The sequence below is a fragment of the Schistosoma haematobium genome, chromosome 5, assembly GCF_000699445.3.
Source record: "Schistosoma haematobium chromosome 5, whole genome shotgun sequence".
Classification (NCBI taxonomy): Eukaryota; Metazoa; Platyhelminthes; class Trematoda; order Strigeidida; family Schistosomatidae; genus Schistosoma; species Schistosoma haematobium.
The window spans coordinates 13,310,695-13,326,450 of record NC_067200.1 but is presented as its reverse complement, the minus strand read 5'-3'; the positions used below and the strand labels follow the sequence as shown (position 1 = coordinate 13,326,450).

Here is a 15,756-nt window from a genome sequence, read left to right as displayed (position 1 = left end):
CAGCCAGAAGTTTAAACCCAATGAGTTTGTCGTTGGTAAACACTCTTCTGATAGCCTGCTAGGTTCAGCAGCGTCTGGTCGTTTTTCATTACTATAAGGGACCATGAAATACAATATGGTAAAAAAAATGATGTACAATGAAAATTTTTGGTTCCTCGTAAACCTCATCGTTCTTTTTATCGTCTTTTCCAGCCGTCCTGGAAAAGAAAAAAGAATATGTAAGTGCATGTCGAAGTAAACTTGTACGCGCTTTAAGACACAAAGTGTGCGAAAAAAGGAAAATGGCGTAAAGGCGATTTTTACAAAATGTTTTAAAAAAAATTATTTTAGTACACATATTAGCAACATAATAAATAATTATAAATATAAGCATATAAAAAATGACTTTTTTTATATTGTGTATAATGCCATGGAAAATCGCGATGAGGCAAAATGTTGACTGGTGTCTTACGTGCAATAGTCATTTAAATGTTCCGGAAATCTTACTCTTCTCCCAGAACGCGTTGTTTTAAGTTTATTTTCAGATACTGTCGAAGTATCATCGTGCGTGTTAGTTGTCGGATGAGGTATTATAAGTGTCGGAGTCGTGTCGTTTGATTGTACCGAAGGAAAACCGACGTGGGTAGGATTTCCTTCTAAATACGCTGCTTTGAGGCGATCAGTGCTGATGCTATCATTGGTTCCGTTCTTATCGATTATATAGTATTTAGGCTCGCGTTGAAGAACTTTGAAAGATCCTTTGTATGCTGATTCAAAAGGTCGTCGATGCGAGTTTCGAAGTACGAAGACGTGTGTATTATATCGTAAGTTAGGTTGAACGAAAACATTAGTTGATTGCGAAAAAGGTTTAGCTGAATTCATTGCTTTTGTAAGCCTGTTTGTGTAGGAGGTTAGATCCATCAAGGGTACACAAATTCTCCTGGAGGCCAAAGTGTCGTTCCATAAACGAGTTGAGCCGCAATGTATCCAATGTCAGCATTCACTGCATTGCGAATACTGCGTAAGACGAGTGGAAGAGCGTCGGTCCACTGTGAAACGTTCGCAGCTGATAGTGAAGCTTTTAGTTGTCGGTGAAAACGTTCTACCAACCCGTTTGCTTGTGAATGGTAGGCGGTCGTTCGGAAGCGAGTGATTCCTAAAAGTGTGGTCAGGCGACGGAAAAGATCAGATTCAAACTGACGTCCGCGATCTGTAGTGATGGTTGAAGGGCAGCCGAAGTTTGCTACCCATCGTTCGATGAAGGCGCGGGCCACTGTTTCAGCAGTGACGTCCTTGATAGGTACTGCTTCTGGCCATCGAGTGAAATGGTCTACGCAGGTTAAGAGATAAGAGTATTCATTTGAATCTGGTAAAGGTCCTACCAAATCGACATGAACGTGGTCAAAACGAGCATCGGGAGTTTTAAATGAGCCTAAGGTACATTTGTTGTGTCTGATCACCGTAAATTTTTGGCAGCTTACACAGGAGCGTGCCCACTCCCTCACGTCTTTGTTCATGCCAGGCCAGTGAAACCGTTCTGCTATAAGCTTGATGGTTGCACGAAAACCTGGATGAGAAAGTTTGTGCAACGTATTGAAGAAGTTACGTCGATAATGATTCGGCACGATTGGGCGATCCCTACCTGTAGATGTGGCACAAAGTAAGGTTTCCTTACCTGTTCCCATCTGTTTGATGCGTAGCTTGGGGGTTTTAGGCGATAACTCGTGCTGAAGATCAGTGTCTTCTTTTTGAAGCTGGACCAGTTTAGGAAGGTCGACACCTTGGAAACTGTTCAAGGAAGTTATGCTAGACAAGGCGTCTGCAACTACATTGATCGCTCCAGAAATGTGTTGAATATCTGAAATAGACTGTGAAATGTAGTCCAGTTGTCGAGACTCACGAGGTGAGTACCTTTTCGGAGAGGAGCTTAAATAGAGAGTAAGGGGTTTATGGTCAGTAAAAAGGGTAAATTCAAGGCCTTCGATATAGTGTTGGAAATGCCGTACAGCACAATACATAGATATGAGTTCTCTACCGAATGTGCTGTACCTTGATTCACTGTCTAGCAACCGTCTAGAGGAAATGCCAAAAGTTGCCAGGAGTTGTTAACCAATTGTTGTAAGACTCCTCCGACTGCTGAGTCGGGTGCGTCTACTGCGATACTAATGGGTGCTTCAGTGTTCTGATTTGCAAGCATTGTTGCTTTAGCGATCAGTTCCTTAACTGTGGAGAATGCTTTTCGTGCGGTGTCGTCCAGATTGATGGATTTCCCATTTCCACGAAGTTGGTCGGTAAGAGGCTTCATAAGTAATGCGCATTTCGGTATGAAACGTCTATAGAAACTTACAAGGCCGTTAAACGTGCGTAATTGCTTGATGATGGTCGATTCTGGGTAACCCAGAATGGCCGCCACTTTGGTTTTAAGGGATCGGTTGCCTTGAGCATCTATAGTGTGCCCTAGGAATTCTAATGAGTCAGTTCCGATTTGACATTTCTGAATGTTTACAGTAATGCCATGTTTTTGTAGTCGGTCGACAACAAGATCCAGATGCTGGAGATGCGATTCTCTGTCCGGACTTGCTATTAGACATCCGTCAACCTACGCATGTACGAAAATGAGACCACGAAAAACGTCGTTTATGAATCTCTGGAAGGTTCGTACAGCGTTTCTTAGACTGAAAGGCATTCGCGAAAATTCGTAGAGTCCAAAGGTAGTTAAGATAGCGGTTTTCGGAATATTGTCAGTAGCCATATGGATTTGGTTATACGCTTTTACCAAGTCGATTTTCGAAAAGACAGTTGTACCTTTCAAGGTAGCTGTCAAATCGTGAATATGAGGCAACGGGTAACGATCGGAAATGGTTTCTGCATTCAATCGCCGATAGTCACCAGTTGGACGCTAATCGTTGTTGTCCCTTTTAGGGACCATGTGCGACGAAGATGCCCATGGGCTGTTTGATGGTCTTATGATACCCTAAGTCTACCATGTGGTCAAACTCGTTTTTCGCCAACCTTAGCTTTTCGAGGGCTAGCCGGCGTGCTTTAGAGAATACAGGTGGTCCTGTGTAACGTTGCTGGTTACACATGGTAATTTCGGTTGCGGTTGGTATAGCTCAGAATACTTATCGAGTAGTGGTTGATAGAAGGGGTCTATCATATGCTTAGTTGTGACTGGAGGTAATCTGCAACCAGAAAAGGAAGTTACGCAAACGGATAAATTAGTGTTTCCGTCTACTAGCTTCCGTTTGCGCATATCGATGAGTAGATTATGATGTTGTAGAAGGTCTATACTAATGATTGGGACAGAAACATCTGCAACAACGAAGATCCAGTGTATGGCTTTGCTTAAACCCGAGTTAAGGTAAACTTACCTTTTACCGTATGTGGCGATAGGCTTTCCGTTTGCCGCCTGTAGATTTAAAATTGATTTGTGAAGCCGGTCGTCAGAATTCGCTAGGAGAACGCTAACTTCTGCGCCAGTGTCGACAAGGTAGCGAACTCTCGTTGTCACATCTGTGACGTATAACAGACGGCTATGTTCGCCGGCTACGGTTGCCATTAACGTTCTGTTAACTTTTACGTAACCAGGTCTTCTCAACATTGCACTAAGATTGTGTGTGATCACCATCTGTAGGATGGCATGGAACCCGTTTTGACACTAACCAGGACTTGAAATTCTACTAATAATTCTGAACTAACTCATTGTTTCCGTTTTATTCTAACTTCTTACTAAAAATGGTTTAAAATCTCAAAATGATTTACAGAAACATATAGAGAAAGAGGTCATATACTTAGGCCATTTGTTTTACGATATCCAGGCAAGAGAGCAGCAAAAGGGAGTTGCAAAACAAATTATCTTATCAGCTTTATGGATTTAAAAGCAAAGATGCCACAAGTATTTGGAGTTTGACAACACCTTAATCAGTAACACATTTTATGATCTAAACGTGCCAACAAGTGAAATCAGAAGTTTGAAGCAAAGAGGCTTAAAGATATAATTGATAGAGTACTGATATATCGAGAATTGACTAGCCTAAGCTGACTAGCAGTTGTAGGGGAAGTGGAGCACAGTGTAACACTCGTGATCTGGTGAGGATGCATGATCAAGTGCCTTAGGTAGGTGAGTCCATTAAGACTAATGAGGTCAGCATCACATATCAAAAACTTACAGAGCTACTGATTTTAAGGGATTTATTTACAATCAAGAAATGATTGGAATTCGTGAACTGGCTTTCGTACCGAACGCAAATAATTGTAAGAGTGTACTTCAATTCCCTAAAGGAATCTCACACAGTCTAATTATTTGTATAAATGTAAAATTTTGATCACAGTGGTGTACATCCATTAACACTGATAAACACTACCGGTTTTCAGTTGTAGACTCAAGGCTCGACTCACCCTCAATACCGTTTTTCTCACTGAAGAACATATATTCTGTGTAAATAATACATCTTCGGATCATAACAAATCCGAAATTCGTTTAAATGAGTGCTATGCTGTTGACTGAAGCCGAAAATCCCTTATTTACGACTCCATGTCAATTATCAAGGAGTTGCTTTAGAAGATAGGTTTTTTTTATGGTAATACAGGTTTATTGTAGCTACAGACAGTAAAAGCTATCATATTAATTAGAGTCTATATCGTCCATAAAATTTGTCATTACTCTGGGTATAAGAGTAAAGGTTAAATCACGTTTCATATTGCTAATCGATGGTAAATTCGACTGCTCGAAGTGATGCAGCTCATGTTGAACTTATTAAAAGATCTCAGATATGATTGATTCTTGCACAAAAATTTGATCTCAGTTGTTATTAATCCTAAAATCATATGTTTGACGATGCTATCATCCCACCATTTAGTTCGGCAGTTTGCTATAAATGGGATTTTAACCGGCGTTACGCCTGTAGAAAACGAAAACCAACGTAGTCGCTTACTTCTGACGGTTTCATCAGTATAACGATGACTTCCAAACCCACGGAAATAGCATGGGGTGACTTGTAACTCATACCTTGAATGAAACATTTTAGAATGAGGATGGAGTTCTGGATAATTGATAATCGACTCTATCATCAACGCACCGATCCGTGGGACTTTTTTGACCTTATAAATACTGGGAATGACAAATATGAAAGTAAAGCTGGGCTTATAGAATAAATGACCGTAACTAAGAGATAACACAGAATTGTTACGTAAAATGACGTTGTTGTGAATATTGAATGGACTTATTTTCGCCCGAGTATCTCAAAATAGAGCATGAACTAGACCTAACTAACGAGCCTAGCAGTAGCTGATGAACCCGACCCCTTTATTATCAAAAATGTAGCAGTAGTTTTATTGCTCCTCTTCATCTATAGACGTGTTAAAAACGATACTTCACTGAATGAAGGGTTTTTAAGTCATAAATAGTACAGGGTTATATTAATTTTGTTCCTACTTACCGTGAGTGTTATTCCTTTCTTCATGTGTTCAAGGAAATATTGTATGACCTTCCTTGTTTGTATAGTGTGTTTGCTAATGTCTCCTGATCGCTACAGCTGACTCTAGGACACCTTATAGTCTTTTACGTTATTGGTTAGTGTTTATGGTATTTGTTTGTCATTGTAAAAACGTTCGTATCTGTTATTATATCCCGGAAGCAAAACTCTCCTTAATCGTTCATTTTAAATATTTGGTGATTTTTAAATCAACACCGCTTTATCACTTTAATATTTTTCCAGTAAACATAGTTTACTCCAGCGTTTTGGTTGGATCAAACTTGTTAAACATCTAAGTTTCCTTGATTCACACTGAACTTAGATTGGCGTTTCTACGTTTTCTATTCACGACTGATATTGAGTTGTGTCGTGAGAAGTTTGGGGCAGATTTAACCAAGACCTTGAACGCTTATTGTGTCAACAGCTGAAAGTTTTCTGATTATACTCCATCAAGTAAAAGTGTAAAGTCGTATTATATAACCTTGTCAGAACAAAAGTTTTCATGGCGTCTAGCTGATTTTGTGTAGCAGATAATCGTAGATCAGCGTTATGTACTAAATAACGAAGGGCTAAGTGTAGACCACGTAGCGTCGGCTGTTTTATATGGAACAACGCATTATGCTGTCCAGAGTTTTGGGGATAGGATTAGATCCGTTGTTAGTAGTAACATTAAGTTACCCATTTTTAAAAAGTTAATAGCTGCTTTGTCTTGTTACTAAGTTAATCGAATTGTCTGAAAACTGTCAAGGTAGTAGAATAAGACACATTTAATTCTGTAATAACTATCCCATCATTCATTGTTGATAGTATTGTGAACCCTTTGGTTTGTAAAAAAAACCCAGGTAACTACATTCTGAACTTTGACGTACTCGTGCATTTTTCTTGTTTCATGGTTTGGGCATGCTGACCTGCTGCATAGTCCTACTGACTGAAATACTAGGCTCGTCATGTTTTATTTGGGAACACATACCATATATCACTTATCTGTTCAAACCATAACTTTGGAAATTGCATACAAACGTAGGCTGGAAAAAGGGACTGAAACTCGCTAATTAAAACGTATTCATGGTATTGACTATCATAAGCTCGAGTGTCTTCGTTGGGGTCTAATAGATGAGTATGATCAGTGGTTGCAGTGGTACATCCACTCTCAGATAGACTCTGAGAACAGAATTGCCTCAAGCCTTCCATTCCTGAACTTTAACACTATTGGTATCATTATTTTCACCTCACCATCGTGCAAACTTTCTCGTTTCGCTGTGAAGCGCAAATCAATATACCTGTGTTCTGAGTATCAGGTCTCACGTTTTCGGCGACACTGAGTGTTTCGGTTCAAAATAAATCTTAATAATATGGATGGATTATCTTTTTAATGTGAACTTCGAAAAGTTTATTGTTCATCATTCTCCCTCATACATATTCGTTTTTATTCTAAAGTCTATTTTTTATTGTGTGGCAACTTAAATCTCTGACGTTTTGAGCCAAATTCCATTTTATTTTATCTGCATACACTTTCCTACAACTTCAGACGATTGTTAACCAAGATTAGATTAACTTTCGTTTCTATAGTTTCATACATACAATATACCTAATCATCAGCAACCAAATGGTTTCTGTTATTCAGGTTTCCAACGTGCTACACGTGTTTCATAAATTTAAGTACAGACTAGTCAGTGAATAGAAATTAAATGCTTAATACAGTGGGCTGCAACTTTATACGAGTTAATGGATATCCTTTTAAGTGTTCATCCCTCAAATCTTTTGGAAATGAAACTCTACCTTAGTCTTCCATCGGTTCCGCTTTTTCCACCACAATGAATTCGTTATAAATATAGCTTGAAATGTTAGCTGGATATTGCATAGTAACACGTACGACACGAAAGTTGCTGAACTTTTTCAAAGGATAGCTTGATTGCATGAGATTGAACTTCATGTTGAAGCAATCCTATCTAAACGATTTGATAGTCCTTTCCAATCACCGTCGATTAAAACTGATTTAACCATCTGAACTGAATCATTCACAAGTAGATTAATAACTAACTGGTTTGTTTTTAAACTAGTATGGCGGTGAAATTAACCTGAAAAAGCTGTTGGAATCATAGGTGGGCGAATTGATGAACTGTTGACAGAATCGATACAATACCCAACGATGAAATCACTGGTTGATCCACTCAGTATGTTGAAAACCAAAGCTGTTGTTTATGTAATAACAAATAATATAACCTAGTGACTTATGGGGTACCAAGCGATGAGCTTGAGTAGAAACGGTAGTTATGAGACAACCAGTGGTACTTTATCTCTACATACTATAATAAGTGATCAAAGTAGGTTCTCAGGAATACTTAAGAAGTATGGATTTGTATACTCAACTTTTAGTCACCTCGTAAAGACTAGTGAAACCACTCGACTCCGCAAACTAAGGTAAGTTAAGCCTAGTTTTAGACTGTTAACCGGCGGTTGAGCATCGGTTACTTTTCATTATTAAGCCATCCCATTACAATGTTTACACAATTATGATCTATATAACAAGTCGCGGTAAGGAAGTTTATCACAAACTGTTGGTACTTGTTCGTAGTGCATACCCTATTACCTCACTCAGACTGTTCATCCCAATTACGTAATTTTGTATGGATCACCTGTATCGCGCATCGTTTAACTAGACCTTCGTCGACACTTAAATCTGTCATGATTGCTTGGTTTTTTGTTTCAGAATTTCACGAATTTAATGTATATCATTATTGCTGTCATTTTAACATCAAGTCAACAGTCTGGATGATAATCATATTAGAAAACTTTTTGAATGATGATAACAATCGTGTAAATAATTATGAAAGTGGGATATTGAGTGAAGTTAAATTATTTTCAAAGTTCAAATTTCTTTGGATAGCCTGTTCTAGGTCATATAGTAAATCGTAAGTCAAGTTTTTGTATAAAAAATGTCACAAAGTCTTGAAGTAACTTATCACTAGTTAGGTTGACCTATTTTAGAATACATGTATGTATATGTATTACTGCTTTAAGGTTACTTCCAAACCAATCTAGAACCTGACACATATCTCCGGATCTAATTGCCAGACCACATAAGCGCAGCGCGATGAATAAGTAATAGAAATAATAGTATTGTAAATGATGACGATCGAATACACCTACTCTATCTCAACAGATCCCAAGTTATTTCACCTAACGTTTTCAGCTGTTGGTCACTATAATCTTTTAGACTACAACCAAATAGACTCAATCTACTAACACGGCTCAGTCCAACAGTCAGTGACTTCATGGAATAATATCACGTATCTTTTTGACTGATCCTAGCTTTCTCCCAATCCATCCTTGCACCATCTGGCATCGCGCTTCGATGTAGGTGGTGCTTGGGGATATGCAGTTTATGACCCATTCATTTTTGTCAACGAAAACTCACTACCTCATAGACCATTCGCGTATGAAGTCAATATTGGTCACTCGGTGGTTCCAACATACGTTAACAATGCTTTAAAGACATCTACGACCAAACACTAGTAACTTACATATATCCTATATTTTTAATGGCCACGTTTCATAACCGTACAGTAAAACAAAGCAAACTTCTGGGCAGTAAACTCGTTCTTCAGTTGGGAGGTAAACATCCCGTTTACGTCACAATTGGCCCAAGTTGGAAATGGCCAATCGAGATTTCTGAATCTGTGCCGAGATTTCGTCAGACACCAACCGAACAAAGCTGATGGGACTTCAGAGTTAAGTAGTGGCCGATAGACTCAACTACTTCACTCCCTGTCACCAGCTTAGGCGTTAATGTAGGCCAGTATTCTAGCAGCATTCACTCAGAACGGGAGATATTTACCACAAACACTTATTGCTCATATTATGATGTATGCTACTTATGCTGATAGATATAAGTAATATGTGGCACCAGTCAGAAGTAGAATGCCTGCCAGCAGAAAGTTGAATTGAAGAGAACAGGAAGGGAAATAGAAATTGTAATAACAACAGAATTGGAAGAATCATGAAGCACATGCAAGACGACTGAAGGAAGGTGCGCAAATAATGTATTTAATATACGGTTTTCATATTTAACGAAGACACTAATTTGGCATTAAATGATAAATTGGTTTTCCCAACTTCAGTTCTCGTTCAGTACAATATAGCTATTACATAAACTATCTATATATATCATCAATACGTGTAGACAGATGAAGACTGTTATCGACAATAACTTATCAAGAAGGACGTAGAACAAGCTTTTAGAATATTGTCAAAAAAGTTTCCCGTTGTCAGTTATCCGACTGCAACGTATATATATATATATATATATATATATATATATATAAAGATGAATATGCAATTGTAGAGAAGTCACTTTACGGGTCTGTGGTTCTGAAATTATTGAAGTGCCCAAGACAAGTGACATGTGTATTCAGGCCATCATTTATCTTGAGTAAGGTGCTTGATTTGAGTGAAAGTAGATTAGAAACAACTCGACATAGTCAAACTGAAATATAGTATTATCTTATGAAGTTCTTATTTATTGGTTTGCGTTACTTAGTAGGACAAAAATCCCAGGGATTTTATAAATCGAAGGTTTGAAACCTTATATCGTAACATGGTTTAAAAGTAATCACAATAGCACCGGTGTGTTAATCTTATTACTTCTTACCATCTATTACCTGATATTCCTTTTCTCATCCATCGATTTCAATCTTGATTGATCTACTGTTTTCAAGCTTTATGTACTGTTAAATGTGTATTGATATGAATCAGTTCATTATTTTGCAAGGTTTTATTCGAGGGTTAGAATTATACTTCCTTTGAAGATTCAAATATACTGTTCAATTTTCGATATTTCTGCTTTCAAACAGTCAATATTATAAAAATATTATTATATTCGCTTATCGTCTTTTTTGAAATTTCGTTCCTGATAAAATAAAAGTCGTTGTCCCTATAGCATTACACCTGTGATATTTTATAATTAGTAATTAATGAGGTCACAATATGTGTTACGTATTCCAAGTCACAACCTACATCGACAAGCGATGTTAGATGGTGGGATAACAGAGTGAAGGAAGTTATCGGTGGCCAAGCTGATAAATGTTATTAATCCATGAAGTCATTGATTGTTGAACTGAGCTGCGTTAACAAATGCAGACTACTTGATATTTCGCGAGATAGCTATGATCAGTGGTTAGAGATGCTGACTCATGCGGGTAATAATCGATCTCAACAAGACATTTTCACTCATACCTCATCTTGCTCAAGATCTTGAGCTTCAATATTCCTTCTTATACATCTTTTCATTTCATCCTTTTTGAAACATACTCTCTTTTTCATTATCCTTTACTACTGCACTACTTCGTCTCCTATGCTAGACGTGATAATATGTTCTAAGAGTGTGGTTTAATACACAGATTCCAGACCTATTTATTTCTACATTGATTATGAAGGGAAAGAAAAACGATTTATTGAATTTTTCGATGTTCACATCTATGTTCACGATCAACTTACAACATTTAATGTAAATTAACTATATTGTATTGATCTCCTTCACTCTTTTTACCTTCAAGATTATTTTCATTTCATCACTTCTTTCTGTAAATATTCTCCATAATATGGTTATTCTTCACATTATTACAGAAATTCATACCGTTAATATTGATTTATTCTCTTTGTTATCCCTAAAAATAATTCCGTTTTTTTTGTTTTGATTACGAAAATAAAAATCAATCTCATCGAGTTTTATTTGTTACTTCCCCAGTTACTTTTTAATTGATTTTTCAATAATGTTTATGTTTTGTAAATAGACCAATGTAATTTCAATATTCTAAATAATGTTAATTGGAATTTTATCATAATCTATTCATTTAATCAGTATTGATTATTGAATAATGATTTTAGGAAACATGTAGAGATTGCTTTACTTCAACGATAGAATGAGATCAGTTGGATGTGGATAAAAGTACTATTTAAGTTAAATTCTTAAAAGTATATGTAAAACAACTATCGCTAATACTGTTATTCTTGTTTTTATGTGTACTTGTTTATCAAAGTACACAAATGACATTATCTCTCTTACATTTTTGAAATTGACGTTCTGGCTACCATTCTTAGCTAAAGGTGTGTAGAGGTTATGAATAATTTCAATCAAGAAAGAACCGAAGATAATAACAGTTTGGATGTAGTAGTCATTATACATGGGTGTAGAGTGGGTGATGTTGGCCGAAACTGGATTGCATTGACACAAATTCACTCATCCTTTCTTTTTTGTACTTTAAGTTTTACCATTATTTCATACTTTCTCGTTCCCAATTTTATTTATTTTCGAACAATATTTTTCGTGCTTAGTTGTCTTCATTTCAATGGATAATAAGACTACACGTCGTTTGGTCCTCTTCTGCATTTCTTCTTTGTCTAGGCTTCGATTAAATCACAGAGACCTAACTGTATTCGATAGTTGGTTCTTATCATCGTTATTTATTATTTATTTATTTGAACACAAATATTGGTACAAAGGGGCACTGAATACATGTGCGCCTCACAAGTCATTTGATTTATATGTGGGCTATGATACTTCCCGGGTGCCCAAACCAAAGAAGATGGTTTTGTTAGGTGGCCACACCTGGAGTCTTCGACCTGAAGGTCTGATCCACAAGGCAGTGGAGCAACGCCAGGAGATGCAGTCCCATTGTATCTTGTGACCAACGATTTGTTTCCTGAGGATCCTGGAGCCCATGTCGACCATTAGTTTGGAATTAGGGTTTTCCAACTCCCCTAGGTGAACCTTCTGTGACCACCAGCCCGGTTAAAGCGCCGGACATTCGCTTTTCGTCCTCTCGATTTCGTAAACAACATCCCCGCTGTGAGAAGGCACTGAGTAGGACGCTTGTGATAGTGGCTGTATACGCGTGGCCATGTGAGAGCATGTTGAGAGGGAGAGCGAACTCCCCCACCCTCAGCTGTACCAGGGCATTTGGGGGCTCTTATCATCATTACTACAAATAATTACAAAAGTCATTGTTATTACTACAAGTGATAATGATAATAATAATAATACTGTATTATTTAGATTCTTACCCGTCTTATTGATTCCCTTTTGTTGTGCTGATGTTGTGTGGGAACTTGAACCCAAACACCTATTTTCCAAACTCTTCTCTGATTACGACTTTGTCATAATGCTAATACAAGACGTTACAACTTCGATCGATGCTCATTTATATTAGGTCCTAAGTTGTTGTTAGTTGTCTAACAACTTTTAAAAATCTATTGTTCTGTGTATATTGTCAAATTATGTTATCCGTTAATTGATTGTTGTAAATTATGTAAATGTTTTAAGGGATTTTTCCAGTTTATTTTGCTTATGTTTTTTCCCTAAAAAATTCCATTTCCAGCTATCATCATGTATATTTTTTTGATGGATCAAGGTCGCCTTGTCTCACTAGATGACAACTTATTATCTCAAACGTAAGAAAACTTTTTTTAATCGATTTATCTATGTGGATGAAGTGTTGTCTTAGTAGCCTACTAATCCTAAGTTATTTCTCTAACGTTCTATCCTTTATATATTTGTCAAAAGTTGTACACCTACTTTAGAGAGGAGTTTTGATGATTCTGCACATCAACTTGTACTGTAGTTGGTGCTCGTTTGGATAATTAATATATATATATAATTCGAGTTTTCAGCTATCAAAGCCTGTAATACTGCACATTTCATTGTATAACGCACTACTGGTATTTTACTTTGGTTGCCTGATCCCTAACAATGTGACAGTTTATCATTCAGTTTAATATGTGCACTAATTCCAACTATCGCAGAATAATGATTAAGAAGCTTCATTTTTAGCTACTTCGTTCTATGTTGGAACTTCTCTCCGATTTGGTGTGCGACCGCTTATGTAGAATGGTGTATATTATTCATGATATATTTTTAAAATTCAGTTTCGGATTTTATGTGGTTAAAGGTCGATTGATGTGGTGGTTTGAGCCTGAGTTTTTTGCTTGCTGACATTTGTCAACAAGGCTAGTTGGAATTGACGCGTTAATCAATATGTGTAGTGTTTCCCATGTTGATTGTGTTAGTTGATTTAAGAATATCTTCAAAACATTGATGTACAAGGATAATAAATTCTGGTATACAGTTTATTCTGTAATTTTGATCATTCAAAAATAATTTTCAGTTCAATTATTATTATTATTATTATTATTATTATTATTATTATTATTATTATTATTATTATTATTAACATTTTACAGTCACATTTATTTATCGAACTCAGTAATTATCCAAAGTTTTCATCTACATCTGTTCTTGGTATGACTTTGATTTATGGATGAACTGATTAGGTTTACGATAGCATCTTTTGAATTTTTTTTTACGAAACTTATTCATCCATGTAGGTAAATAGTATTTTAACATTATAGCTGATAGTCCGATCATATGGAAAAACCCTAAACCGTTTATCATCTTAATTCATAGTCCTATTTTGAACCTAATAGATAGTTTGTTTTCTAAGGTTATTTTAATGTTACTTAAAAGTTGTCTATATTAATTTTATCATTTTATTATTGTGCTTATTTTATAAAAAAAAGTTGATCTGATCAGTTGGGAAATTACTGTTTACTATTTATGTTCAGAAGGAATTTGTGGAGATTTCAGAAATTTCACAGATTGAAATCATGAGTCAATTGAAGCTAGACCACCATGGAAAACCTAGAAGCACTGGACGGCCGTTTCGCCCCAGTATGGGACTCCTCAGCAGTGGTCTAGCTTCAATTGACTCATGATTTCAATCTGTGAAATTTCTAAAATCTCCACAAACCCCTTCTAATAATAATCATCTGCTCACTAGTGACTGACTTCAAGAGATACTCCTGGAGTTCTAGAGAGAAGCCGTTACCGGTGGAGTTCAACCAGGTCTGTTGTGAGATATCAGCTCACTGAAGACAATGGTGTATGGTGGCGCAACTTCGTGAATTGATTGAAGTTAGACATTAACACCATTGGATGCCGGATCAGTAGTCTGGTTGGTTAAGCGCCTGGTGCGAGACTGATAGGTCCTGCGTTCGAATCTTGCGGGATCGTGGATGCGCACTGCTGAGGAGTCCCATACTAGGACGAAACGGCCGTCCAGTGCTTCCATGTTTTTCATGGTAGTCTAGCTTCAATTGACTCATGATTTCAATCTACTATTTATGTATTGTGTAAAGAGATGAAGAAATTAACGTGTGTTGAACATTATTTATTCAACCTACTAGTGAAATAGATTTAATATGGAGTTAATGTGAGATATTAAAGAGGAAGAATGTATTTGTAAAATCTCAGTAAAAGAATTTGAAGTAAATCCAACATTTCTCCTGGTAATCTCGTCCAAGCTTTTTCAAGGAAAAATACATTCTTCCTTTTCAATGTTCTACTGTTGAAATGTCTCAATGTCTAATTTATATATATGTGTATAGTACCTCATATCTTTATATATTTTTATATTTATTATTTTCACTTCCTTATGTAGAAAGATTTCTTCATATATACATGAATCTAAATTTTTTTGTCATTACATCAAGTTGTTTAGATCTTTGTCTGTCTGCCTGTCTTATTATCATCGGACTATCTGAATAAACTGTGCCTAGGATATAGATTTTTGTCATATGATATAGTTGTTTGTATGCTTATGTGTATAACTAGCTTATATGTTCCTAGGTATATTATTGATGTACAGGTCACATGGGCAGGAAATTTGATCAAACATCATACTGGAATATAATAATAATAATAATAATAATAATAATAATAATAATAATAATAATAATAATAATAATAATAATAATAATAATAATAACCTTGTCCCATCTTTTCTACATATGACGTAAAGCCTTGTGTTGGTTGTAGTCTAGATTATAAGTTGCACGTTTTCACTTTAGATTTACATCACTACTAATGAATGGTATTTATTTATTAGCTTAACAACTTAGATTAACGTTGAATTGTTTTACAATGAAGATTTTTTTCTTTATTGTTTTTGATAAACATCATTTAGTAAATTAGGCAGATTGTAAGCGATTCCACAATTGACCTGTAAACCAGTTAGTCATACACAATGTAGAACCCGACACATATGTGCATCGTTTCAGGTTTCTATATTTGTCGACTTTGAGACTAGACGATAAGAAATATTTAGTTTACAACCTGACGGTATAACTGGTTCTAAATGAAACTTATTCAGCCATCACAACTCCTTGAATGCAGAATCAGTAAGCTTGTTACTCTATCACACATAATTGATATTATAAACTATCGGTTATACCACTATATCTATTACAT

The 15,756-nt window shown here is 36.3% G+C and overlaps 1 protein-coding gene across 1 annotated transcript in view; it reads left to right on the top strand.

Annotated features, from left to right (window-relative positions):
• The first annotated feature begins 5,480 nt into the window (after window positions 1–5,480).
• MS3_00009189 (uncharacterized protein) overlaps window positions 5,481–15,756 on the top strand; it is an 84,988-nt gene continuing 74,712 nt past the window's right edge. Inside the window, exons 1-3 of the mRNA XM_035733259.2 lie at window positions 5,481–5,550; window positions 8,164–8,365; window positions 12,830–12,902. Of these exons, the coding sequence (XP_035587581.2) occupies window positions 12,838–12,902 (65 nt within the window). The 5' untranslated portion in view covers window positions 5,481–5,550; window positions 8,164–8,365; window positions 12,830–12,837. The remainder of the gene's footprint in view (window positions 5,551–8,163; window positions 8,366–12,829; window positions 12,903–15,756) is intronic.